General features: G+C 43.5%; 1 protein-coding gene across 2 annotated transcripts; it reads right to left on the reverse strand.

Annotated features, from left to right (window-relative positions):
- Positions 1–589: 589 nt before the first annotated feature.
- On the reverse strand, positions 590–26,825 carry KDM4A (lysine demethylase 4A). 2 transcript variants are annotated; one of them, XM_017824723.1, is made up of 22 exons: positions 26,719–26,825; positions 26,312–26,464; positions 25,944–26,119; positions 24,607–24,721; positions 23,576–23,769; positions 22,073–22,122; positions 21,447–21,550; positions 20,279–20,416; positions 19,119–19,369; positions 18,152–18,330; positions 16,837–17,192; positions 15,196–15,316; positions 14,442–14,620; positions 12,051–12,255; positions 11,684–11,760; positions 10,886–10,941; positions 9,979–10,087; positions 8,847–9,035; positions 7,994–8,164; positions 7,395–7,514; positions 6,683–6,775; positions 590–5,534 (listed from the first exon to the last, which is right to left on the reverse strand). In XM_017824723.1, the coding sequence occupies exons 2-22, from the start codon at positions 26,447–26,449 to the stop codon at positions 5,394–5,396; spliced, it is 3,162 nt and encodes a 1,053-aa protein (XP_017680212.1). In that variant the 5' UTR covers positions 26,450–26,464; positions 26,719–26,825; the 3' UTR covers positions 590–5,393. The 2 variants fall into 2 exon arrangements, with proteins under 2 accessions (XP_017680212.1, XP_017680213.1); XM_017824724.1 differs by lacking the exon at positions 26,719–26,825 and adding an exon at positions 26,653–26,671.
- Between the last annotated feature and the right edge of the window lie 953 nt (positions 26,826–27,778).

Raw genomic sequence — 27,778 nt, forward strand, 5'->3', positions numbered from 1 at the left:
GAAATGAGAGTCCAAGGCCATCAGCTCACATCCACAACCATCGGATCCCCATGTGTGAAATGTCTCTGGAGGTCCATGGGTACAACACTCCACCACACCTCCCTAAATTCAGCAAGACTGTGGGCTTGAGCCACTGTACTTCTTGAAGTAGTTTGCTTTGGTCTACAGCAGACTTGTATGTCAGGGCAGTCAGAGGAGCTGCCTGGACATGAGACTGGCTGGTACAAATTCTTGGGCTGTAAAGACAGGTTTCTCCTAACTCTACATGGAGGACTTCAGCCTGGATATGAAAACATCCCAGCACACCAGCCATACACCTTGCCTGCAGCCTGTGAGGAGGCAGCTCTTCCTTCAGCCAGCAGGTGGACAACGATGAGAGCATCCCACTTCCTGGGGTGTTGGGCAGCACGAGGGGCCCACACTGGGTACACCAGGCAGTAACTCACAGGAGGCAGAAGAGCCCAGACAGCAGGACTGTGTCATTTCTCTCCTGCATTGTTTTTTGAAGGTGTTCACAGCCCACTAGAACCATTCATAACAATGAGAACTTTCCTTAAAATGCAGAATTTCAGGACAAGGACAACTCTTCTCAGGCTCTCTTACCTCACACAGTTTTGTTTAGAAATTAACACACATACTACACCATTTAAATCCTTTTCCAGTACCTTCCCACACATTTCCCTCGTTTGCTAGGTCCTGTCAAAATGGCTTTGATTTTGGTGTTGTCACATTAGTCATGCTGCAGCAAGGAGGCTGTGGCAATGTTTCTGCGTGGATCTGCCACAGGTTCCTCAAAAGATAGCAATCAGGTGAATGTTTACCATTCCTCTGGAGACCATTCTGGTGAGGTCAAAGGAAACTGCAGATACACACCCTCAGCTATGCTCATCACTGGAACCAAGCAACAAACCCCACCCAAAGTGCTGCATTCTTCATTCGTCTGAGGGAGAAATCTAAAGCTGCTCAACAGCTCTAACAGCAGTGCATAAAAATGAAGAATGAGTATGTGAAAAGAGGAAAAAGGCTTATTTTGCCTTTTAGCAATACCCTATGTTGTTCATATTCAACTGAAAATACTACACACTTTACACTAACCTAAGTGCACACATTGAAAGGTTCTGTGCAGGATCTACAAATTTGTCAGCAAAAAGGATACAATACCATTTTCCCTAAACTACGAAAGCTGGCTCCAGCAATACCTGGCACTTTAGGCTTCAAAGATATGGGCTGAATCAACCTACAATGAATAAGCAAATTCCTCAAGGTCACTTGGTGCATCAGTAACAAAAATCCCTGAGCTAAGGTAGAAGAATCTCCCCAACTGCGAGTTCAGCAAGTCTTAACCAGCACTGTGAAATTCAAGAGTCAACACCACAGTAAAGAACAGAGCTGTTTGAGACTGCACCTAGGTAAGATTTCCTGATGACGCCTCCTCTGGCACTCTCAGCTACAGAGGGAACCTAAGGCAACTCAGCTCTTGCTGCAGATGTCTCAGCTCTGTGAGGAGAGATGACTCTGTGGTTCCATCCCTGTTCTATTGAACAGACATGAACAGCCAGGGTGGACTGAGTCCTTAAACAACAGAACTCCACTTAGGCCTCTGAAAGACACCCAAGAACTCATAAGGATAAGCATGAACGAGATGAGTATTAGAAATGAACAATGCTAATAGAAAAATTAGAAGCATGATGAGAATTTCCAAGTTACAATGCTTTAGTTCTTAAATTAGTTTACAGATTGTCTGTTTTGAAATTAGATTTATTATTTGAGGAAACTGAAAACAACATACAGGCTACCAGAGTCTTGATTTCATCCCATGTTTGCATTAAAAAAACAAGCACAACTGCAGACATGTCAGACAACAGGAGCCCAGTTAAAGGATGGAAGAACAGAGATGGAAGCCTTGGGATATGTGACTGTGCTCCTCAAACAGTGCAGAATCAATTCAACCCAGCTCAAAACACCGGGAAGAGAGAGAAGGAGCAAGGAGAATGGGTCCTACTACTGACATACTGCCCCTAGTCATCTGAGGGGTCTGCTGATGGAAAAGTGGTCTCCTAGAAGTCCAGCCACAGGCAGAAACATTACTGCAATCAGGTGCTTTACAAAGAATATAGTCACCTTTTTAAATCTTATGAAAAGTTATCACTGGCTTGCGAAGCTCATCCTGAATTAAGGGCAAGCCACTATATGTTTATACAAAAAAATGCTTCCTGTGAGTCCAACCTGAACCAGTCACAGATGGAAGCTTCATGAAAAGTGAAGTAATGGTCTACTGCCTGCAGTACCACATGCAATGGACCTAACAAAGGGTCACCAGAGCTCCTGTGGGGCACACTGAGCATGACTTTGTACTGAACACATTCAAGAAACACCTGCCTAGCTGATAATCTGGCAGCATCTCACCCTCACTGGAATGATGCTGTAACAGGGATAAAAACACTTCCAAAAGAAAAAAAAAACCCACACTGGAGAAAATTATCAGACACAATAAAAGTCTAGGTAATGAAAAGCCTATGTACCTTTGAGACAGCTGCTCTGTACAGAGCTTTTATTGCTACCTGTTTTACTTCAAGCCATAAACCCAATTGCTTTTGCAAAGTCAAATAATACAGACCCCTCAAACATCAGGGTCACCAATTTTAAGTTCATGGAGAGAAGCCAAAATGCAGTTTACTGACTGCAGTAGGTACAATATGCTCACATTTGAATGATGCAGCACAAGAACTGACAGGAAAATTGGGAAGGCCTTTTGTCTCAGAGTGCAGGATGGCAGCGGTTTCCAACACAGTGCAGTCAACTGACAAGAGCAAATCTGGAGCCTGCAGAAAACAGGTAACAAAGCTCCTCTTCCAGAACAAATAATACACATAGGAGCTCTTGAAAGTCACTCAATACAGTTAGAGGTGGGTAGCAAAACCTGCTGCAGGTGAATGAAGAATAGAATATCCTGATTTGGAAAGGACCCACGAGGATCAATAAAACCCAACTCCTGGCCCTACACAGGACAGCTCTGAGAACAACCCCAAGAACAACAGCACTCCAAACAAATCCAGCTGTTTTGTATCTGGGTCATCATTTAGGATGAAGCTGTAGAGCCAGGTGCTTACAGCACAGGTAGCATGTGGCACCTAAAAGATGCATTTAAGTTATATGGCAGTTTGGGGAGAAAGCCTGAAGGCAGGGACCTTTTCTCTTGAGACAGAACGGCAGATTGATACAAAGAGTATGTTTTTCAGTAACTCACAGGCAGTGTCCAGCCTATGAGAAGTTAATACCAAATTAACTCTGACAGAACAGAGGCAAGTTTGTTAAGGCCCTGCCAGCTCTTCTCTATGTTTGCTCACAGCACATCACTTCAGAGGCTTATGTGAAAGCTCAGATGTCAAAGTGCAATTTCATTCCTATGCCTGGACCAGAGTAACTGCAGCTACCAGATTCTGGTCTTAACAGATCCTGGTTTTCTCAAGCCAACTATCCCATTCATCAGAATACCATTTTATACCCTGAGACCAGGAGTTCTGGACATGGGAAAAAGGAAAAAAAAAAAACCAACAACCAAAAATCACAAAAGAAAGCCACTATGTCCTTTCAGAATGTTTAAGCCTTCCAATACTGATGAATGAGGTATTCCACCACAAAAATAGGACAGATTACCTCTATGCAAAACAGTGATTGTGCAAATCTTTGCTACTTATATCAGCCTCCTGACCCTATAAAAATGTAGGGTTGAGTAAGATTTTCTGTATAAAAGTGGTAGTTTATTTCTTTTCTGATCAAGAGTTGTATCACTAGTCAATACTACATTTTATTGCTAATCACAAGTCGATGCACCGGGGTTTCAGAAGAGTTTGGTTTATAGCAATCCTATGTACCAAAAGGAAAAAAGTTACAAATTCAGACTTTGCAGACACATTGCCACGTCCCTATAGAAGCAGGGATGCATTAGGTCTGTTTCATTAGAAAATTCTCCTCTTGAACAGTTTCTGGAGAACACACAATCACGATTTTCTCCAGTAGGAAAATTCACCCCATCATTCCATGCAAAAACAAGGTGGCCAATCTGCTCCACAGCCTAAAATCCCTTTCCTACAGAATGGGAAAGGAACAGGTATTTACACTGCTCCTACTGTGTTGTGTTAATGCTTAAAATTACTAGGAGCAAGTTGGCACATCTTCCGAGTACACACCTATTACCCAGCTCAACTCAGCTTCCTGTTGCTGGGGTAGCAAGTTCTCTCCAACACAACTGAGATGTGTCCTACTAACACTCTACAAAAATGCTACGGTAACCTTTGCCAGACAGCAACACGGCAGCACTTGCTTCAGAAGAGCATTGCACAGCCTTTCAGTAACACACAGCTCAGTGCATGCTTTATCTGTCTCAGACCCAGTATTAGCTGCTGTAAGCAAAAGCCTGTGGGCACACGACAGACAGTGCTGCCACAGAAGAGGGACTGCACTGCTTCAGATGCTGCTGCCCCGTCATCCCCAACACTGTGATGCCTGGATTTCAAGAAGGGAGAGTTAGGACTCTGTCCCTTAAGTCATATTGCCTTAGAGAAACTCAAAAGAAACTCTTTGGGAGCTGAACGTCTATTGGGAGCTGAACGTCTGTTCTTGTTAGAAGGCTGCACTGCGCAGGGCTCCAGACAGATTTGATTGGTTCTGAGGCACATACTAATACAGTTTAACTTATGATTAAGTAAGTCAAAAGCACTACCAGAACAAAAATATTAAATGGAAGGTTAAATAATTTGTCCTACTGGATTCAATTTCACATTTCACCTGTTCACACGAGCACCTCCTATCTGGTTGGATTTGAACAGCCTACAGCTCAACCTCAGAAAGGAGGCGCTGAGAAACAAGAGACTGAAGCTGCTTGCGACAAAAAGATGGATATAAGTATAAAAGAGGTTCCATTTCCAGCACCAGTAATACTGCCTGCTCAAGCCCAGGTGTGGTCACCAGGGAGACTCCTAAATTCAGGAACATTATTCAGTTAAAACAATAGACCACATTATTCTGCAGCTGCCATGATTCCTGGCTACAACTCCCAAAAGAGTTTGCCACCTGTCGAAATCGTCTCTAATGAAAAAGCAAGACTGCTCAACGAGATGAAAGCAACACCCCCAAGCTGGCTTATTTGGTGAGGACCCAACTTCAGACCAGGAGTCTGCAGGCATCAGCTTCAGCAAATGGGATCTCTTTCACTATCCAACAGCTGCCTTACAGCTACTGCAGAGCAACAGCTTTTTAGCTTCCTTAAAATATAAAAGAACAAAACCCCAGTAAAACCCCTGGATTCGAAGCATCCAAATATGGCCTGTTGTACTGGAACATTTAGATCCTTGGGGGAGGTGGGCATCTTCTTCCTCTGCCACAGGCAGCGCTTACTCCATGATGGCCCGGTACAAGGCAGGTTCAATATAATCTTCACGGTAGCGTGAATTGATCACTCTTTGCCTCTTCCTCTCTTGACTGACCTCCTTCTCTTCGAAGATCTCTGTGAAGCGCATATCTGAAGCTATTGACTGAGAGAAAAAGACAAAATCAGTCACTAGAGCACAGATCAAATCCCTGCCTCTACATCCTCCTACTGCAGGTGAGAAAGAACCAAGCCAAGACACTTGGGAACATTCAGCCTTCTTCAAAAACTGACCAAACACAAGAAGAAAAATATTTAAGAAACTGGATTTACAAGTCTGGGGATTATTTTAAGTGAACTGTAATAAGAGATCTAAAGAATCACAGATATCAAATTTAACTGAGCACCTGATTTAAGTTCACAGTCACTTTCTCAAAGTAATAAACAGAGTCACCTGTTCCAAGCAGTTTAGTATAATTTCTGCTTTGTGAAGCAAGCATGTTTAAACACCTGGTCACAGGATTCAGCTGTGATACATTCTTTCTTAAACCTCTAACATCCTGTGTGCCTGCCAACAGATCTGCATCAGGTGTGAATGTCTGTGCTGTAAAGCAAGACACCCCAGTGGGCTGTCTACAACTGCAGTTTTTGTAGTGGGAAGTGCAAATCAACAAAACAGGGACCTAAAAGGGCTGTGGGATCTCTGTCCTTGTTAATAATCAAAAACTTAATTAATAACTAACTTAATTAAAACTTAACTAGTAACTACAATTTTTGTAATGGAAAGTGTAAAACAATAAAACAGGGACCTAAAAGGGCTTTGGGATCTCCATCCTTGTTGATGATCAAAACTTAATTGGAGAGAACCCTGAACAACCCTTTCTGACAAGTTACCCCTGTTTGGAACAGGTGTTTGGAGACCTGCAGAGGTCCGTTCCCATCTGAATTTATTTTACAATTTCAAAAAGCAGCCAGCTGTCTTGATGCCACCCTACTAAGAGCTTTTCAGAACAAAGGGTAAGTGAAGGAACTTGGCCATTCTTTGCAATGGGAGTAGACAATGGAATTTATGAGTGCAGGTATGAAAGGGTTTTAACGTGCTGTCCCAATCAGTGACTCTATGCTATAAACTCACGCCCCTGTAGAAGGAGATAGAACTTTGCTTTTGTAGCCTCATCAACTACTGAGCTTTGCAACAATTGAGGGGAGAGCACCAAATTGTTATCTGCTGCTCCCATGTGCTCATCTTGCTGATCAAGGACAAATTAAGTTAAATGAACTTCTTTAGTAGAAGTTTGCATCCCTTGTACCTACCAGCCTTGATTTCACTCTCTTAGGAAGTTCCTCTTCCAGAGTATATACATCATCCCTTTTCACCATCAGCTGTGAACCATCTTCAAATTCCACCTAGTAGAGAACCAGAATTTGTTCTGCCATAAGTCTCAGAAGTTAGAACCCTCCCACAGCTCCCCAGAACTTGCCTTCTCTTCCCCACAGAGAGCTCTCATAAATAATCTTCTACCACTTGAAATTATAAAAGATACGTATGCAGCTATGCACACTGCAACAGACTTTAACCAAAACCTCACCAATCTTATGACAGTAAAAGTAGCCCAGCAAGTTTGGGGATATTCTTTTAGCACTGACAAGACAGTTTGGCTGGTCACTTTAATACAGCCTGAAAATTCATCCCTTTGGAAGTGTGCAAGGCATAGTGCATCTCACTAGAGAGAAGCAAAACCAAACTTATTTTAAGTAGTTTAAGCTACAGGAACAGTGTCTGATGAAGAATTGCAGAGGAGCAATTTTCAGAAGTAGGTAGCTGGATACAAGCACAGCTGCAAGCAACCACTTTGCTCTTAACTCCAGCAACTATTACCAGCATCTGGCTTTGATGACAACAGCCAGTAACTTCCCCTGGAGTGTTTAAGCATGACACCCCTATAGCTCAGTCAGCTTTTAAAGCAGCCCTGTTAACATGATTGGCTTGTTCTGAGTGAGGAATTTTCAGACAACAAGTTTGTACCTGGTACATCTGGATGGCATGTGATGCAACAAACTTGGCTCCATAAACTTGTCCATCTGTCCATCTCACTTGCACGACTTCCCCTTCAGCAGGAGGACCTAACTGAAGACAGTCTCGACTCTAGAATAAAGAGGGAAGATGGGAGAGAGGAGGAGAAGGATAAGCAGCTTCCTCATGTGAAGATTCAGCAAACCAGCAGGGAGTCACATTGCACACCACCCCAACTATTACTCCATTTTAGGGATGGCAAACTAGGCTGAAAAACATCCATCTATGTCATTTGCATTTAAATCCCAACAGTGGTACCAACTTCAAAGTATTTGATGTAGAAATGGTAAGCAAGTATCAGCAAGTTTTCCTTCAAACCTACCACTGCTAAGCAGCCAGAGATTAGCTGCACTCCCTGTCACACCTGTCCCTATGTGCCCTCAGTTAAGTCAGTCTCAGATAACACCCCTAAGGCCATCCTGCAGCACATCTCAGCCACCAGAGGAGAACCCAGGGCTGGAAAATTAGCAAATCCCCTGATGTGTCTTCTCTGCAGCAGCAAGAATTGACTCATGATGGGCCCCATACCAGAACCTCACTGTGTAACATACCACAATGTCCTCTGGGTACAGGTTATCACTGAAGGAGCCATCATCAAAGTTGACCTCGTAGAAAGTCTCCTTTGCAAGGCTGACCACTTCACACTGATAGAAGCGACCATTCTTGTGCTTGCTGATGACTATCTGTCCAGGTGACAGATCCTGGAGTGCAGCCTTAGCTCGCTGAGAAGAGAAAAATCACTTTTTACACATTGACTCACTGAAGAACATGTTGAGGACCATAGCTCCAGTGCTGGCACACAACACAGCAAGGTGAGTTACTTTACTTAAAACACCATCAGCAGCCTTTTTCGAGAAATTCTGCCTCTGAATTTCAAATGCCTGAAGCCTAATCTGTTAGATGCTGCTTTCCTTAATTTACTGAGTAAATTAGGCTCTCATTCCTCCGAGCAATGCAAGGCCTTTATAGTAAACGTTCCCTAATAGACTGTTGTGGTTTTGGTTAAAAAGGCTATATGGGAAATTTATAAACTAATCAATCACTTAAATGTGAAATTCTATGAGCACTCATGCAGTCTGCTGGAGTACCAGCACTAAATCCTGCATATTAAGTATCACAGCATACACCCCACTATTATTCCTCATTACAACAGCCACAGGAGGGATGTGATGCTTTCAGTCCTTCTGGGCTGCAAACCAAAGTACAATAAAGGACCTGACTAAGATCACTCAGAGCAGCAGCAAAGCTGAGATCAGAATCCAAGACCAACACCATTAGTTACACTGAACATTGTGAGAGAGCCAAGCCTTTAATGAAGTTTCAAAAGAACCACACAATCTAAAAACTTTTCAGTCCCTCCAAGATACTGCAGTTCAAATCCTGGGAATCACACACCTAACTCACCTCTGCCTGAGATGGAGTCTTATGCCTGAAGCAGGTAATGAAGACAACAAATGGCCAGTCATCAGGCTGCATCATGACTCCTGCTGCTTGGGCACAGCTGACATGAAAGGATGTGGGACACCGACCATGTGAGCACTGTACACAGCAACCTGCAACTCTCTTTCTCCTTTTCTTGCAGAAGATGCATTTCTGTGGACAGGAAACTACAAGTTATTGGTTGGCACTAGCTTTTACTCCACACAAAGGGCTATCTGGTCTAGCTAAAATGGCTAATATAATAGCTGTGCCATTTAGTCTTTGTGAGAGCACTGCTGCTTTCTGACTAAAAAGAATTGGGTAGCTACCACTTCTATTGTCTAAGAGACAATACTTCATAAAAGTAAATTAACTCAACAGATGAAAAATGTAAATGAAATATCTACCAGCTCAACATGCACAAAGCATGTGACCCAAGGATGCTAGCAACAGGAGAACTTAAGATTAAATCAGCTTGCAGTGCTCCAACTCAATAGGGCCTTTCAGCACTTGACTATTAAGTCACATAAATACAAGCAACACGATTTAGAATAATGGACAAAGACCACAGAAGTAACAGTTAAAGTTCTATCACTACTACCAGTGACTCAGTTACACTTGGGTCGGGCCTGCTGGGCTGTCAGAGGAAAAGAATACATTAGCATATGCAAAGCAGAGCAATTTGCCCCTGAACACCGAGCTGTTAAGAGTTAAGTACAGCTGCTTTTTTCCTGAAGACATTTGCCCATTATATGAATGGCTCTCATATACTGAAGCATCTGAGTGCTCCAGAGCAGCCCATAAAGCAAGTTAAATACCAGGGAGTAGAAAAACAACAAACAATAAATTATCACCGTTACACCACTATATGAATGTCATTTGCCACATACTGAAAACTGTGCCCCTTTTGCTGACTCTTCATGTGAATAACATAATAGAACAGGGAAAGGTTAAAAAAATGGGAATAGGGACAACTGCCATTTCCCATACACAGAACAGAGCAGATTACATAGTTCAGCCTGGAGAGGAGATAACTTGAATTTGAAAGGGATAGGCAAAGTTCCTCAGATTCTGAACAGACTGGAGCCACCACCAATGAAACACAGATGATCCTTACCAGTCTGAAACGTTGCAGGGGGATTTTGCCAACATCTACAGGACTCCGTTCTGCAATGTTCACAAATTTTGCCTCCAGTACAGCCACAGCACACATCACATGAACCCACCTGTCAGGACAGAAGAGAGGAAAAAGAAATTATTATGTATTGGGCCAACAGAAGATGCTCTGGAGTTTAAGTAAGTACAGTTCTGTTGAAGTTTGCCATATAAACCACGATAAATAGCCTCTGAGAACTAGCAGTGTAATCTTCCTTCCTGCTGCTAGTAACAGGTCACACGTGGGGCAAAACCAAGACTTCTTCATACTTCCAATCTACTACTGACAGTCTTAACAGGAGAGCAATTTAGTGTGACTTTTACTGGCAGCAAACCTGCATGATAAAAGACTGCCAGGCCAAGTTCCCATTATTTTATGGTGCTAGAAGACAGCAGCACACCCAAAGGACACAGGACAGGCAGCTGCATGCACATTTTGCTGTAGAAGCACCTTGAATTTCAATATGCTATGCTACTTAAAGCTATGGTTGTCCTTTGTCTCCATTGTCACCACAAATTAGAGAAATCAAAGTCGTCTGTAGAGAAGGTACTGAGAGATGTTATCTCATCGGGAACCTCGTTTTTATGTGGTAGGTTACACCTCTGCACATTACAGTTCTGCACTATAAATGCAAAGCAATCACCAGCTGCTATCAACTGAATGAGAATGAGGCACTACCTACAGATAGGACAACTGCTGCATGAGAACACAATGAACACACTTTACCATATCCTTCCCAGTAACACAAATTGTGAAGGGTGTTGGTCACTCTGTTACACCAAATGCAGACACTGAATTTACCAGCTTACCCTCAGATACTTAGGAATTGACCTTCTCCCTTAAGATCACAAAAATCTGGAACACTCACTTGTCATCATTGGCTCTCTGTAGTGCTCCTCCTCGTAATGAACACAAACAGCAATCCTGGAGCAAGGAAAAAAGCATTAGCTGGAAGAGTCAAATCCAGAGCACTGCACTTGCTGCATAATTTCCACCTAAAACGCACATCCAGAGGAAGAAAATGGTTTTGCTGTCAGAATAGAGCTAACTACCTTGTAAAGATCAGCCCTTCAGCTCTCAAAAGCTGCTGCCCTCAGGGCAACACAGACTCCAAGTCTGTTGAAGGCAAGCAGACCTACCACTGAAGGTTCCATGTATTTGTTATGGGTTCCTTTTACAACTGCAATACCCTCTATCCTTTGAGGAAGTGTAAAAGGATCTGGAAGGAACATGAGGAAATACAATTTGAAAGGCTGACCTTTTCTGCTGATCTAGAGTCTATACAGCTGTTTGAGGGAATCCCATTCTTCTTGCTTTCTTCATGCATGCACACTTCCCTAATTATTAACACAAGTTACTTTCTGGTTTAGAAATAGTAGCTACCACAAATTAAGACAGACAATGGAGCTATTCCCACCTTCATGCAGAACATCTTCCCTCTGATTCAAATGAATCAGCAGCTTTGCTGCTGGTTAAAAGGATACCATTGTGGTTTAAAAGCACCAAAATAGAATAGACTGGCTCCTGACCATTCTCTAGGTTCTTCTCATAGGATAATTAAAAATTAAAATTAAATTAAAATTAAAATAAACCCCAACACCCACAACAATATGGAAATTAACTTTGTAGCCAATATGTACCAGACTCCAGCTGTGAAAAACTTTACCTCTTCTAAGGCATTTTCTGTACACCGAGAGCACATCCAGTCTTCAGTGGCCTTGTCAGGGGATACACCATAACAACCTAGAACAGACACACCTCACTTAAGAGCTTATCTAAACTCAAACCCATTCCCCTTGGGCCCAGAAGTCAAGCAGGAATTAAAATCAATGACCCCAGGATGACACTGTGTATTTGAAGCTACCCATGCAGCCAACTGCCTGTTCCATAGGCCAGCACTCAAGTATATCCTACTCTGATAAGGGCTCAACTTCATGTATCTGTATGTTAAACCAGCTGGTAGAGGCCTGCTGTGATGTACAGACTCAAGACAGAGAACACTAGAGTTTAGGGTGACATCCAGATGCACTCACTTGCATGGACACAGACATGGCAGTTCTTGCAGGTGATGAGTACGCTGGTTCCATCTTCCTCTAGGTAGGGAGTTGAAAGATTGAGGTCAGTGCTGCAGCCAGTTGCAGTAAAGCACATTTCAGGAATCAGGGGTTTAGTTCGGATCTTCCCATCCACAGCAGCTGGAGCTACTCCAGAGTTTTGACTGCTGCCTTCACATTCTGCCTATAAGGGATGGATGGGGAATTTAAGTTTTAGAAATAAAATGGTCTCACTTCATCTTTACTCATTCATTATTTGATACATAAATCAAAGAAAAGTTGAAGGTGCTGAAAGATTACAGAGTTGGTAGGTTAGGTGAAAATATAGTTTATAAAATCCTCAGCTGCTGTGGCTTCAGAATGCAACTATGTTCTACCCAAATACTACATGGAAAGTCTGAATTGCATCCCTCTAATGAGCAACAAGATACACATCAAACTGCATCTCTTGTGACAGAAGAGATGGAATCACCAAGCCCACCTCATGCTCTACAGAAAACACCCTGAAATACAGAGGATCATAAGCCTGCTGTCCCCCACTGTACATTTATCTTACCTTAATATGGGAGGATTACCAACACACAAATAGATACTACTGCAATCTCCATTATTTTTTCTCAGAGTAGTTCTGAACAAGTCTAATGGGCTTTAAAACTAATTTGTTCTGGGAAATAAGCAGACTAAAAACGCAGTTTCCAGGACAAAGCTCAGGAGACCTTCAGGCTAATCTTTTGTAATTTATTCATCTAAGCCAATGTCAAACCAAACACCAAAGACATACAAAGTTTATAGAGGTATGTTTCCATTCAAGTTACTCTTCTGAACAGCTAAACAGAAATTAATCTTTTTCTTTGCAGAAATGTTCCAAACCACAGGCCACCACTGAAGTAGCTTGCCTAATCTTTTAAAATTATTGTTAGCAGAAATCGCAATAGTAGAATGCTTCCCAAAGCTAGGGAAAATAAGTCCATGTAACACTCAGAGCTGGAAGGAAACGGACATGTTTTCAACAAGTCTTGTTTAGTCAGATTCTGTAAAACTTACTGATTTACACTGGACATTGCATGTCAAGCAAAAGATCAAATGACTGGGGGAAATCTGTAACAAAGTTGAAGAAAACATGACCTTTTTTTTTCCCAAGCAGCTAGATACTTTTCTTCTTCCCAAAGGAAAAGTGCATATTTGTCTGACATTTTGTGCCAATTTTTTATTTGAACGGGTAACTAAAGTGAGTTTCCAGACTTGCTATAGACTTTCTGAAGTTGGAACAAAGAGCCTAACCACAGCTCAAATCTTGGAAGACTTTCTGCTTCACTACTGGTGTAGACAGACATTTGAAAACCTGCAGTTAAGAGTTTTCTGCTCAACAGCAACTAAAAAAAAAAAAAGAAGCTAACAGAACTTCAACTGTCCTCAAATCCTTAACTTTATACACTGTCAGCACTAGTGAAATCCTTGTGTACCACACAGCCCCTATGCAGAATTACCAGCCCTAACAAGAACCTACTCTCAGACAGAAAGAGCAAGATCAAACAGAAACTACAGTCGATGGTTTGCATGAAAACAAGAAACTGTATGAATATATTCAACAAAAATGTGAGGTCTTCATTTCCAAAACTGTGGTGAACATGTTTCTGGTGCCACCATAATCATAGAGTGATCTCAAATGAATCACTGAATATGCTCAGTGTATGGGAAGGGTCAAGCTATCTTGAAGTTGCAAAATGCAGCTGTCGAACACTCAATCAGACAACTATTCAAGCTATCTTAAAATTAGTTAGCTTAGGCATATAAAAAAATTCAGTGTAGGACTCCAGCCTAAGCAACAAGTCAATATGATAAAGGAGTTCTGCATCCCATCCCACGCTATGCACTTTGTTAAGCGCATTTTCACATGCCATAGCTACTGTCATTATGGATACACTCCGAGACAAGATAGTTTCCTATCAATACCATCTACAAACACAACCCTAAATCCTTCTAAGTAAAAGGTCTTCTTCTGTGCCTGCTCCCCAAAGACCATGTGGTATGAGTGGACCTAAAGTGCTTTTTTAAAAACACTTTAGAAGTGAAAGAGTCAGTCTGGAAAACAGAAATGGGATTTTATAGTCAGCAACAATCCAGCTCCATTCTGTGGTTTGAGCAAAAGCCACAGAACACAAAAGCTTCTGCTGAACAGATGAGTGAGCCCCTGAGAACCAATAGCCAGTCCATCACAGGTGTACTCTCCTGGAAAAATTCCTTGGGAAGACTGCAACACTGATATAGGTTTTGTTAAGTGACAACATGCAAAACAACATATGTAAAACTATGGACCACAGTAGCATCCTATTCCACTATCTCCATGCATTAACAGTCTTGTTTTCATACCTGATATGCCTGGAAGAGCATACAAACAGCACAGTATGGAGACTGCTGAGCCATGGTCCGATTGTACTCTTTTTCAGCCTCAAAGTTTGGTGGCCGGTTCTGCCAGAGCTGGCTAAGTGGCTTGGCCCAAGCTTCTGTCTCCTCAGCCTCTTCTTCAGGAGTTAGTTGCTCTGGTGCCTCTGTGATAAGAGATCATTCACTCAGTGATTATGCGTCTTTTTACAGATGCTCTTCTTGTAAATGAAACTAAATAAGGCAAGAAGCTATGAATGGAGATGGATGAAAGACTGCCAGAAATCAAACTGACAGAAGGGTGATGGAAGCCAGTAACTCAGTCTCCTTTTTAAGAGGCTTCTACTAATCAAGCAACTGTGCAGACACAAGATAGGCTTACTGAGAACAGCACCAGTTCCAAATTATATCAAGACTAAAGCTGTCAGCCAAAGAACCTGGCACTGGAATTTTTTTTAAAATCATGAATATTTACATCAATGACTGGGATACTCTAAGGCAGATGCAATTACGCAACAGTCTCTGGTACTGGTTTAATTTTCCTTTCAGGGTTGCAACTTTCCAAAGAACAGAACAGGAAAGAAAGATGACACCATTCAAGAGAAAGTTTAATGATGCAATGAGACAAGCACCTTCTCTAGGATGCAAAGGTGTCACTTGCTGACTCCTGTTTATCACCACACTGCCCACAGAAGCCGAGACCCTCTCTACAGTCTCCCTAAGAGCATAAGGCTTTACTCACCATCATCACTAATGCAGTCTTTAACCAAGAGTGGGTGATGGCGTGGGAGTTTGCTCAAGGGCTGGCGACGACCCTTGGACTTCTTACTGTCCTTTGTTGAGGTGATGTACTCCTTTGCTGCCTGGACAAGGAGAAGAATTCAGCAGTCAGTTAGCACGTGCTTCCATGATTTTATTTCTAACGACCTAACTTCAGCTCTAACTGGCTAAATCTTCTGAAATGCTCAAAGCACTTCTGCTGTGAAAAACCAGACGAAGCTGTACTAGCTCTGTTGAGCCAGTAAAATGGACACTTTTCAGAGGCCCTAGCATAGCTTTTCATGCAAGTCTGTTTACATAAAGAATCATGTAAAAGACAGAAATGAAGAAGGAAATGTTGAATGGTTCAACTTAGAAGAGCTGTGGTAAGAAGTCTCATGCATTCTGGAAATGCCCTCAGTTTGTGTGTCAATTAAAAATTCCAAATTTATAAGTAAAAAAAAAATAAAAAAAAATACAGAGTTCATTGACATCTCGAACTAACAGGCTTATTTTAAATGAAGGACACTTTCATCCTTTCTGCTTATTACTTGCATTGATGTCTTACCAGACAGACTGGAAGAAGGAGACTACAACAACAGTTATTTCCTCTTCCCTCAGCCTTATGTAAAAACAAGTGACATACTGACAAAATTACTACTAATCTGACAAGCATGGCAATAAAGGCAATGATTTTAACGGCCCAGGAAGTCTCTCAGTAGATATGAACCTACTACCTAAAGTTGGATACAAGACTTCTAAGAAACACTGAAATGGAAATTAGCATTCCCAGTTACCACCTAATGGAAAAGTTGTTTTGAAATACACCACACTGGGGAAAACCATCCACACCCATTCAGAATTTCAACTTTTCCCTGTCTAGAGCATCTCCCTGTAATGGAGACATCAGTATCTGCAACAGAATTTCTTTAGTTTAAATAGCCATGAGAACTCTTCCTTAGTTTCAGCTTAACTACCAACAGATTTGCCTATTTGCTGTTCCATTTCTGTAATTCCTGAATTTTTAGGAAACAATCATTATTCGCCTCCCATTCTCTATGCACAGATTTAAAGAGGGAAACAAAATACTGAAAAGACATTACCAGATAAGATTTTAACTCTTCTCTTAGGTTGATTAATAAAACATTCATTGGTAGTTCTTAAACACTGAGATTTACATTCTCCCAAACAATAACTTTTGTTGCATCATTTCTTCTCTTTTAAAAGGGACACAGGCAATAAAAGCTGGATCAAACTAGATATTAATTTTAGGTATAAATAGGTGTCTATTACTAAAAAAGGACCTCAATTAGCCTGTAACACTACCTAGTCAAAACCACCAAGCTACTTTTTTTGCCTTACAGCACTTAAATAGTTTAGAGAAGTCCTCAAAACCAGGGATCTCCTTGCCTTCTGGAAGAGGTAAGAGCGTAAAACAAAAACTGGAATGAAAGTCTATTTAGCAAAGCCCATAGGTATTAAAAACACATTAACAACTAAGCAACTTGCTATGCAAACACCAGTGGGACGAAATTGTAACCTGCACGGACAGGAAGTTTTGTCACAGCAAATCCCTGACCATGGAATTAAGCCCTTCAGCTCTCAGTTCTCTTGCCATTCATACCTCTGTCAGTTCTTGCTCATTCATGCTGGTGGTGGCACTGGCTTTCTTCCCTGAAGACTGTTCATTGTCAGATCCGCTGGCATCCCCCTTAGCATAGCTGTGGACTGTGAACACCCCAGCTGGCCCAGGAAGAGTTCGTTTTGCCAACAGCTCAGTCGATTCAGAGTCTGAAGAACAAGAATATGCAGGCGAGCTGGACTGAACGCTGGATGTTGCACTCTGCTTTGATGCTGGCAACACTGAAGTGGAATTGGAAGCATGTGAAATGGAGAGATCCAGCACAGCTGCTTCTTGTTCTTCTTCCTCTTCAAGCTTCACCGTTTTCAATTCTTCAAATTTAGCTGAGTCTCCACGATCTGGAAGAAATGATATGCTGACTTTTTCTGAACTCTAGGCAGAGAGAGAACATTTGTGCAACTGTTTGCACAAAGCCAAACAGGAAAGCAAACTACTACATGCAAAAAGTGACAGTAAATCATGTAAAGAGTAGATCATTAATTCAAACGCCTATAATGTCATGGGTGACTTAGTGAGGGAGAGAATGTAAGTGTCTGCTCGTTGCCTCTTCCAGCACCAGAACTAGGGTATGTCAAACAAAACCAGCAGACAGTGAGTTCAAAACAAACAGAGATGATCCTTTATACAGGGATGTATGTAGCTAAACAGCCCAACTCCTGGCCACACAATGCTGTGGGTAAGAGGTTACAAATGTGCATGGGAGACTTAACAGAAGAAAAATAAAAACCCACAAACCAGAAGAAGATTATTAAATGCAAGCTGCAAAGGGCTGGAAAACAAAATATGAGAGGGAAGCATCATATATGCTTTCCCCGTTCTTATGTCGTGCCAGAGGCCCTCTGCTCCTCCCATAATAGCAAGGATAAATGACCTATTACAAGCCACATGAATTTTCCTCCAGCCTACTTATTACAAGTAACACACCTATACAGCATACCAGACCCACACGAAGTGTGTGCATGTTTTACTAAGCAATTCACATAAAGAGGTCACATTGCTCAAGAGGGATGCAGAGGAGCTTATACTACTGAGGCATCTGATACATTTCTGTCTGCAGGCAGACAAAATAAAAAAGAGCAAAAAACAAAAGCTAGAAAATGGTATCATTTTAAGTCTTATGACAGCAAATTTCTTAAGTGCTTGCCATGGGTCTGACAAACTAGTGTCTGCTTTTCTGGACACGAAGGAATCCTACTGAACAGTATCATATGAAAGAGTGCCCCAGATTCAGCTCTAGCAGCTTGTAGAATAATACCACATCCCCTTATACCAGGAAAAAAGCTTGGCACACAGTTACCTGGAAGTTTGAGCCTTTGTTCACCTTGCTGCACAAGTTCACTCACAGGCCTCTCACGAGGCTCTGCCACGTCCGCTTCATACTGCTCCTCCTTGGGGAAGGCCTCACTCTCACTCACCTCCTGAGGCACTTCCAGGCACACCCTGTGCCTTTTTGTTCCTATGCGATGCTTGGGGATGCTGCAGGAGACAAATTCATGGGTCAGGTTAGCAAACACGTAAGTGTGATGAATTTCTGTGTGAATGCATAAAATACAGTCTGGTTTGGAACAGTCTTTTAAAAGACAGCATCTGGCAAGCCAAATAGTTTCCAAATTATTCTGAAGTGTTTTCTTTGCCTTTACAGAAGAAAAGTCAGTAATCTTTAGAGATGATTCCTCAGCATGTTAACAATGTATTGCTCTAGCCAGGCATTCTTTACCTTGAACAAAAAAACCCTCTAAACAAAACCCCAAACAAACCAAAACAATAACCAAAAGACCACCACCAAAGATAGCTTTAGAAATAGTAGCTGACACTGACTGAAAAAGATTTAAACTGCAAAATGTAAGATGATTAGCCTGCTGACCTTCAGCAACAAGGAACTGCACACTGATGTCACAGCTTGCAGCATTGATTGTACCAAAATTTGCTAGCAAGTACTGTCCCATGATCTCAATACACTCCCCCTTTTATTTCTGGCCTCTCAGTGCATGGTGCACACTGCCAATCCAGGCTTTAGAGGTCTGTCCCAAGATGAACAACTACCTTCCAAGCTGGTGTGTTTCCTGCCTACCACAGACTATCATCAATGTGGACTCAAAACAGTAAAAAATATTAAGAGTAAACCCTGCTCCCAGGAAAAATATTATTGCTAACTCTGACTGTTCTTCTATCAGAATGGCAAACACTTAATTGCAGCTCCAATTGCAGCAGGGTCTAAATTCTAAAAACCCAACAGAAAAACAGAGGGCTTTATAAAGCATTACCTTTTCATCTCGTCCCCATCCACCTCCTCTTTACATGTCTCTTCTGTTTCCATTTCCTCAGCACACTGTTTCCCATTCTTGACTTTTTGCATGAGATCCCCTTTAAGGAACTCTGCCGCCTCTGGGGTTGGAAGAGCATGGTCAATGACAGTCACGTCCTTCCCAGCTTTCCAAAGCTTGTAACGATCTGGCTGGTACTTCCTCACAAACACATCCATGGAAATCTTCACCATGTCCTTCCGACATGAGCACTGAAGTCACAGAAAATATTAAAGTAAGGCCACATACTCAACAATTCTACTCTGAATTCCTGTATCACTTTGCTTTTAGGAGCTTAAGAAAAAAAAATCAGCCATTTACATGTAATTGAGCCTCAGAACCCTCACTCAAGATTTTCCCAGGAAATCAAAAATATTAAGTTACTAAAAACTGGGCAGAAAAGCCAGCAAAAAAGAGAAAGCAGAAAACCAAATGTTATCACAATAACTAAGAAAGAAAGCTCACCAGTCTATTTACAGAGTTGCTGGTAGAAGCTGACTGTTTTAATATGAGCTTATACAAAAATAGGCAGCAAAACCAGAGACTATAATGAAGAAATTAGAGCAACACAAACTCTGGGCCTATCCAGAGCAGTAGAGGTTCCCCTCATCCAGGATAGTTACAAGTAGTACTTCAAAGCATTCACTTCAATGTAGCTTCTGAAAATATAACTTGTTTGTAAGGCACCTCTACAGGGATATTCAGGCTAAAGGTTCAGCCAAGATATTTATTTTGGTAAGTCACTTAAGTTACCAAAATCATATTTCCAGGCTAACCAGTCAATAAGTAATGGTTAAAATATTAGACAAAAGTAGTGATGAGCTCTGACCATCAAACAAACTCATCTCTGGAAAGACAAGTCCCCTGCTTTTCTCTGAAGCCTCAGTTGATCTGCACAAAGTTGCAAAACATGTTTGATGCTATCCATGCTTGAAATAAGGGCACCAGGCAGGAGGTTGGTTGGATGTTGTTACCACATGAGAGAGCAAACATCACACCTTAAATGGACAAAGCCCTGAAATCACTCCCTTAGAACAAACAGTGGGGGCTTAAGGAGCAGCAGAGCATCCTTTCTTTCACATGCAGAATCGTTTGCAATAGGATGGCAACAGACCACTCACCAGCACGGACTGCTTCCCGTACTCGATCCACCGAAGAGTAGCAAAGTTGGTGGATTCAGCACAGTTAAAGCCGTGATTAAAGCCAGCATGATAGCTATAAGGAAAGGTGATCATGAACTCCCCAGCCTCCTGTGTCACCTAGAAGACAATTGAGACACCACAGCGTTATTCACAATCTACTCGGTGAGTATGATTAAAAGCAGGTCCCCTACCCCTCTGCAGCATACCCAAAAACCCTTCTCACAGATGGTGGCTGGAGTTACCTGCTGCAATGGACAGACTTGATACTTACCTTCACTATTTTCCTACTTATGTTAAATATCTGTTTACGGAAAAGCCACACTCAGTATGGGTTTTTTTACTAAAACACAACGCAACTGGTCAAAATAGCACAGAAATGGTTATACATATAAAATACTCTGTGACCAGTTACTGAAGGTACTTATCTGTATCAGTTGCTGGCTTGGCTGAACAGTATCTAAGATCAAGTAAATTTTTATCCACACAGAATCTGAAATTTACTGCTGTTTTCTTTTGCTGTTCATATTCGAGTACAACTCTCAGTCAGTCTTCCACTGCTGCTCTTCAACATTACCCCACTGTCTAAAGGTTTACGACAACAAAACCCTTCAGTTACCGATGAAGATGTGACAGTATTTTACGAACTCAAAGATTAGATCTTCGATATTTCTGTGTGGAGAAGGGGAATGGCAGACCATCACCACAGAAAGTAAGGAAATCTATAAAGTTATTAATGAAATTAAAAAATTAGCAGGGAACAAGCCTTATTTTCTGTTGAGGAAGTGGATTGCAACAAAATTGCCAGGGGACAAGTCTGAAACAAAAAAAGGACAATCTCACTTCACTGAATGCATAGCTAAGCAGTGAAGTTAATCTAACACAGGATATAGTGTACAGTTCTAAGGTAGAAAAAAAATATGGAAAACCAAGCTTTTTTTTTCAGTAGTCCTTGATAGATTTTTTCGTTTCAAACTCTTTCAGGCCCCAACTGGCAGATAAATGGAAGTACAGTGGGAAAAAATTGCCTTATACCCTTCCTGTTTAAATTTTCCTCTCTAAGCATCTGCTACTGGCTGCTGCTAGAAATGAGACAGGACTGCAGGAACCTCTTGACCGAGCTGGTATAACCATGATTACTTTTCTACACCTTATCAAATGGAATGCCGTATTTCTTCAGAATTGATGGAGAGATGAGGGTCATCTTGTGACGGAGAAATGCTTCACAGCTTTGGGCACTTCCTGGAAAAAATCCTGTTTAAAAGGCAGGTAAGGAGAGATGTTACCATTGTGCTGTGAAGCAAATTTATTTTTCAGCAGATTTTAGGAAAAGTTACTGTCTAAATAGGGTTTCTCCCTAGACCTACAAGTGTGGACCACCTCATTTGAAGTGTGTATTCTGAAGAAAACTGGCAACTCCTCCAGATTTATCTTTTAACAGCTGCCAGGTTGAAAAAGCATAAGAAAGACCTTACATAGAAGGATCTTCCCTTGGCCATAAACTTCCAGTTTTAATAATCAATAGTTAAAGATTTTCTTATTAAAGGTTAGACAGACTGTAAATTCATTATTTCTAACATTTCTCTTGTGTGTATCCTATGAACAAATACTCAGAAGTAATGCAATATATATTCCGAAAGGCAAACTATCAGTTCAGTCATGCCAGCCTGTGCTCTGGTGGATATTATAGGCATGCTGTGCTCTTAAAGAGCTGAAATTTGTTGCAGCTGTCCATCCCACCTTTCAAAAAAGGCAAGACATAAATTGCCTGATTACCTTTTGCAAGTCTCTCCAGTCGCTTCCCATGCTCTGGAGGGATCGAGTACCTGCAGTGATAAGAACAAGTCTGTTAAGTTCAAGTGACACGACAAAATCTCAAAGTCTGACTGGAAATCATAATCAGGCATCAAGGCCTGAATTACTTACAAAAATAAATCCTCTATCTCTACACTGTCTTTTTCAAAGTTTGATGATATAAAGCTGAAAATCTTCATCAAGGCCTTTTACCTTTCTATCCCAAGAAAAATCAAGACCAAAAAGCTGGCCATCTCTTCCACTTTTGCTTAAGCAGTTAAGGAAGTAAAACGTCTGATGTACATAATTAACAGATCGGTGCAGCAAAACATGAACTGCAATGAGAAGGGGAAGAGCACTTCCTGAACTGTCTCAGTTCACAGCTGTGCAATCGCCGGTACACTCACTGCAAGGAGGAACACAGAGCAAGAGAGAAAATGGAATCATCTCTTTCAGCTGCTCAGACCAAGATGAGACTAAGTCTGATGCCTCATCCTTAACACGTGCACAACTGGCAGAGTGCTCTTCAGGGCTATGCCTCTCTTTGTACACACCTTTTTATGGTGTGTACACGGTTTTTATACCACAAAACTCCTAGTTGGTTTGACTACAGTAAATAAAGCCAACCACTTAGTTTCCTTTTGCTCTCGAATACAGTGTTATATTCTTCACGGAGCTCCTTAATAAATCAATCAAACTAAGACACCAGCAAAGCTCGCTTCTTTCAAGTACTACTGTAAAAGAAGCAATGAACAAATAGCTCAACAAACTGAACTATTCTGTTTCATGTTCCCCTGCTACTCCCACTGCATGGGGTTGTTCACTGGTCACATGGTGCTAGCTATTATTTTTTACTTCAAAGTTGTATTAAAAGGCAGCCAAAAATACTAGTTTCCAACAAAAGTGCCATGGAAACAATTGCTGAAGTTGCTTGAGAAATTAATTTGTGAACAGAACGGCATGATTCACTCTTGAAATGCAACCCATGCTACAGAAAATTTCAGGAGCCTCCCCTAAGAATCATGAAAGCTGGATGAACCACTCAGCGAGATCCACAGGCCTGCTTTTTAGATCTGATAAACAGCTACATTTCAAAGTTCACTAAAAATTGCCTGTTCCCCCAGTGCCTGTGTGACCATACCTCTGCATGGTCATTTTAGAGCCTCAGGAAATAATAAGTAAGTTTTCCAAGCTTTGATCCTACTGCAGCAGAGAACATCCACGCTGTACTGTAATTCTGAAGAACTCTCTACATCAGGACAGCAAACAGTTGCTACAGAAGGTAACCAAACAAATTTTACCCAGGACATGAACTGCTTTGCAGTTCCCTACAGGTTTCTAGTGTTCTTGTTATCACATACCTCTGCAGTGCAAGACTGGAGAAATGGTAATTACTTCAGTCAACTCTCACAACTTCATGATTTTGACTCCAATATTTTCTGGTATTGCTTTTCTACATTTAGAAGCTTCGCTAGAAAATCTTACCATGACTTGGGTTCCCCAAAATGCAAGTAGTTAATACTGTAGAGGTCCATGTCCTCGGTGTGCCAAGCAAAGGAAGTTTTCCACATGCCAAAATATAGGTAAGGAGTATTCACTCCTTCAATGGTTATGCCACTTTCATTCTCCACAATATCCAGGATTGTGTTCAATCTGCCAATATTCCACGCATCTACATGCTGTAAAACGTGAGCTTTGTGTCAAACAAGGATTACAAAGAACAGACCCACACAACTGAGATGACAGTTGCAAAAGCTAACAGGCACTTGTGAAACAGCACATCACAGAATCACACAGCTCAAGCCATGAGCTAGTTCCCCTTAACCAAAAGTTCTGCATGGTGTAGCTTACATACTGATTGCTTACTAGCCTTTATGGAGGGGAAAAGGTTACCAGCAAACACAATGATTAGGAAGGAGAAATAATCACGAAGCTACAAACTTAACAGAGCAGAGAACAATAGCTGATGTTGATTGAACTTGAGCTGATGTCTGAACCCTCTTGAACAAAACCACTTTTCATTCCAAACGTCTTTTAAAATAGTGAATCATGGTAATTTAGGAGACAAGCAAGCAGAATGCAAACTCTTTTTTGACGTTTATCATCCTACCACATAATGGCTACAGAGCTGTCCCACACAAATACAGGCACCAGTGAATACTAAAGCAGCGTGTATCCACTGATCAACACTTCCAACTCTCATATGCCCTTTGGGACAAAGCAACACTTGGGCAACAGTGGTTTCTGCCTTTCTGAACTAAACTATGTTACACTGAAGTGTGAGCAAAGGTCCCTTAGAACACTACCTCTGCCAGCCTTCTTTAACTACCTGGATTAAATGGAGTGTATGTTACAAACACGTGGTTTATTGTGTTCTTGCCTACTCCAGAAGCTGGAACTACGTGAAAACTATCGTTAACTCTTTCCAAAAGGTAAGAGTCAAATGCTACATTAGTATTCATGGAATGCAATATCCCAGGATAACTGTTACCTGAAAACCCAAGCAGTTTGCTCACCTTGTCGTAAAGCGTGCCGTTAACGTCGGCCCCGTAGATGGGGGCATTGAATGTAAGGTTTTTCCAGTATTTTCGTTCAAGGTCTTCAAAGTCCGTGTACCGGGGTGTGCAGTACCTGAAAGAACAACAAAGGTAATAAAGACTTTGCAGTTTGGTATTTGACGAGTCTAAACCAACATTTTCCACCATGGAAACAACGGAAAGCTACAATAAAAATACCTAATGTGTGTTAGCAGCCAGACCCCTTAACTGCCTAAGCAGCAACGAGAGCTGCCACAGCTCTGTTCCTGCGAGACTTGGGAACAAAATACCAGGAAGAAAATTACCTTCCCCATTTCTCAGTTTACTTTCATTTTTTGCTTTGTGCACTTTTCAGGGGCCAGAACAATTTCACTTTTTAGCTGCAGCTACTAAGTATCAATGCTATAGCTACTAAGTAGCAACAATTCAAACACAAAAGTGATACAAAGAACAACTTGAAAGGGAAAAAAACCCAACAAAACCAAAGTTTTCTGCCTTTCACTTTCAGTGAAAGTAACAAATGTCCACAGACTTACCTGCTAGTAAACTGGTCAAGCATGCTCAGTTTACCAGCGAAACACCTGCTCTTGATGCCCATTCCCTGTAAACTATATATTGGGCCAGGGGATCAAATTTACGCTCTTAAAACCTATTTCACCTGTGTCTATACGCACATAGATTCCAGACAATTACATATATAACATTAAACAATAATTTCTATTAAATTATTCTAGTAAACAGAAATTTTAAAATATCTGATGTGTACTGCTCTTGAAAGATAAAACAAGCTTTGGTGGACTGACTGCAGCTGGCAACTCCAATGTTATTTCTAAGTAGTTATTGCAAAGGCTGTTTCTAAAACTCCTTTTAAAGTGATCTTTTCTCCATATCCTTTTTCATGTCAAGAACACTTCTCTCCACTACTCAGAAAATATTTCGATGGTCTAGCTACTGGGGACAGACACACAGGAGTGCACAGCACAAGTAAGAAGTTCTGCTGGCATTACGTATCCTCTTGCTGCACAAGTGACAAAGGTCCCCATCCACACAGCCCGTTGTACGAGCACAGCTCCTCAGCTCAGGGCATGACGTTCACACCACTGACCGGCAACAGGCTGTACCGAGGACCTGGCCCCTGTGGGAACTTGTGGATGCCCCACCCCTGGAAGCGTTCAAGGCCTGGCTCGCTGGGGCCCTGAGGAACCCGGTCTTGTGGAAAGTGGCCCTGCCCGTGACAGGTGGGGAAACAGATGATCTCTAATGTCCCTCCCAACCCAAATCACTCCATGACTCTATGTGCCCGGGACCGGACGTACTTGTCGCTGTTGGCGATCCTGCGGAACTCGCGGACCGTCATGGCTTTCTTCTGGATGTTGTACTGCGTGAAGAGCCCGGACTGCCCTGTCACCACCTGCTGGATGGGCGCGGGGATGACGAGTTCGTCGATGTCATCGTAGCACTGCCGCGGCTTCCACTCCTTGGGCGGCACGATCTGCGGGGACACACGGCCCGGGAGCGGCGGCCGCGGCCGGGGACAGCGTCAAACTCGGGGAACTCGGGCCGAGCCCCGGCCGGGGCGCGCCCGCCCCACCGCGCCGCGGCGTAAACAAAGGGCGGAGGCGGCCGGTGCGCGGCCCGGGGCCGGCGGCGCGGCCTCCGCCCGGGGGGAGAGGGAGGGTCGCACCTTGGCCAGCCCGGCGCGGTGGGCGCCCTGCGACTCCACGTAGGCGATGTAGCGGCTGAAGTCGCGGAACTGCTCCATGGTGGGGCGGAAGGTCATGATGCGCTGCCCGGGGTTGAGGCTCTCCAGCTCCGAGGCCATGATGCCGGGCCGGCCCTGCGCGGAGGAGGCGGGGGGTGTCGGGGGGGGAGAGGCGGGACACGCCGCGCGCCCCGCCCCCTCCGCCCGCCGGCCAATGGCCGCGGGGTCCGCACCAGCCCTGCCTCCTCATTGGCGGAGCGCGCGTGCCCGTCAGGACCCCCCGGCTCCCTCTCCCTCTCACGGCGAGAACGCCACCGACTCACAGCTCCCCCCGCGCCTCCCGGCCCGGCCCGGTGCGGCCGCACCGAGTCCCCGCCCGCCGTGCTCACGTCGGCAGCGCGTCCCGCTCCTCCGCCGCCTCGCCGCCTCTCCGCACCGACGCCCAGCCGCCGTATCCCTCCGCACCACGCACCCAATGAGTCCTGCGGGCCGCCGACGCCACCGCGGCCGTTCCGCTCCGCCCGGGCCCCGCCCTGCTGCCCCGCCCTCTTCTCCTCCGCCGTCGCAGCCAATCGCTGCCCGCTCCGGCTTCACAGCCAATAGGAATTCGACGGCCGGCCGGGGCGGGCCAGCGAATCAGGAGGCCGGGCGCAGGGCGGTTGCTAGGCAGGGGCGGGAGGCGGCCGGGCGAGCCGCAGGCAGGCGATAGGGGGCGCTGGACCGGGAGGCCGGGCCGGGGCAGCCTCGGGCCGTGCGCAGCCAGGGGGGAGCGGCGGCTGCTCCCCACAAGGGTCCCACTCGGGTCCCACAAGGGTCCCACTAGGGTCCCACAAGGGTCCCACACGGATCCCGGCCCTGGGGAGTCCCGCCGGGTGCAGCCGAGCCCGGTCCCGCGGGGTGTGAAGCCCTGGGCACTGATCCCGTGCAGATGGGCGCTGCCCTGAGCCGAGTGGTGACACACAATAGGCGTGTGCCAACCGAACGCATGAACTGGGCTAATTATACACCTACAATTTCCGTGTGTAAGCAAAGCCAGAGGAGAATTTGATACTGTGCAAACGTCTGGCAGTGAATTCAGGCTGGGGCTGGGCTGGGCTGGAGCCAGGCCTGACCCATGCCAGAACTTTTGGCCGGTCATCCAGAAATATGAAAAAGTGCCGCTGTGGCGAACGGATGTTGCCAATAATCCACCACCACTGTGTGAAGGATTGGGACCTGACAGTACAGCTTTAGCAGCAAGTGCTTTCTGGTGTGGACAAGGATGAGTGCTTGGCAGAACCTGTCTAGGTGGGACAGACCTCTCTGTGGATGGGACTGCCTGCGATTTTCACAGCTCCACAGATCGTGGTGTGCTAAATGCATTTTAAATGTGTAAGTGCCAATAGGCAACCTTAAAAGTAAGCAGAACCCACCTGAAGAGCTCGTAGCCATCCTCAGAGAGCATACTTG

This window comes from Lepidothrix coronata, unplaced genomic scaffold (assembly GCF_001604755.1).
Source record: "Lepidothrix coronata isolate B3197 unplaced genomic scaffold, Lepidothrix_coronata-1.0 Scaffold112, whole genome shotgun sequence".
NCBI lineage: Eukaryota > Metazoa > Chordata > Aves > Passeriformes > Pipridae > Lepidothrix > Lepidothrix coronata.

Excerpts from the sequence above, each read along its gene's own strand:
- KDM4A (XM_017824723.1), bottom strand. The coding sequence starts at position 26,449 with ATGGCCTCGGAGCTGGAGAGCCTCAACCCCGGGCAGCGCATCATGACC. Across the intron at positions 10,088-10,885 it reads CAGAGAGCCAATGATGACAA|GTGGGTTCATGTGATGTGTG; the intron begins GTGAGTGTTCCA and ends CTGTCCTGACAG. Across the intron at positions 5,535-6,682 it reads AGAGAGTGAAATCAAGGCTG|TCAATAGCTTCAGATATGCG; the intron begins GTAGGTACAAGG and ends TTTTTCTCTCAG.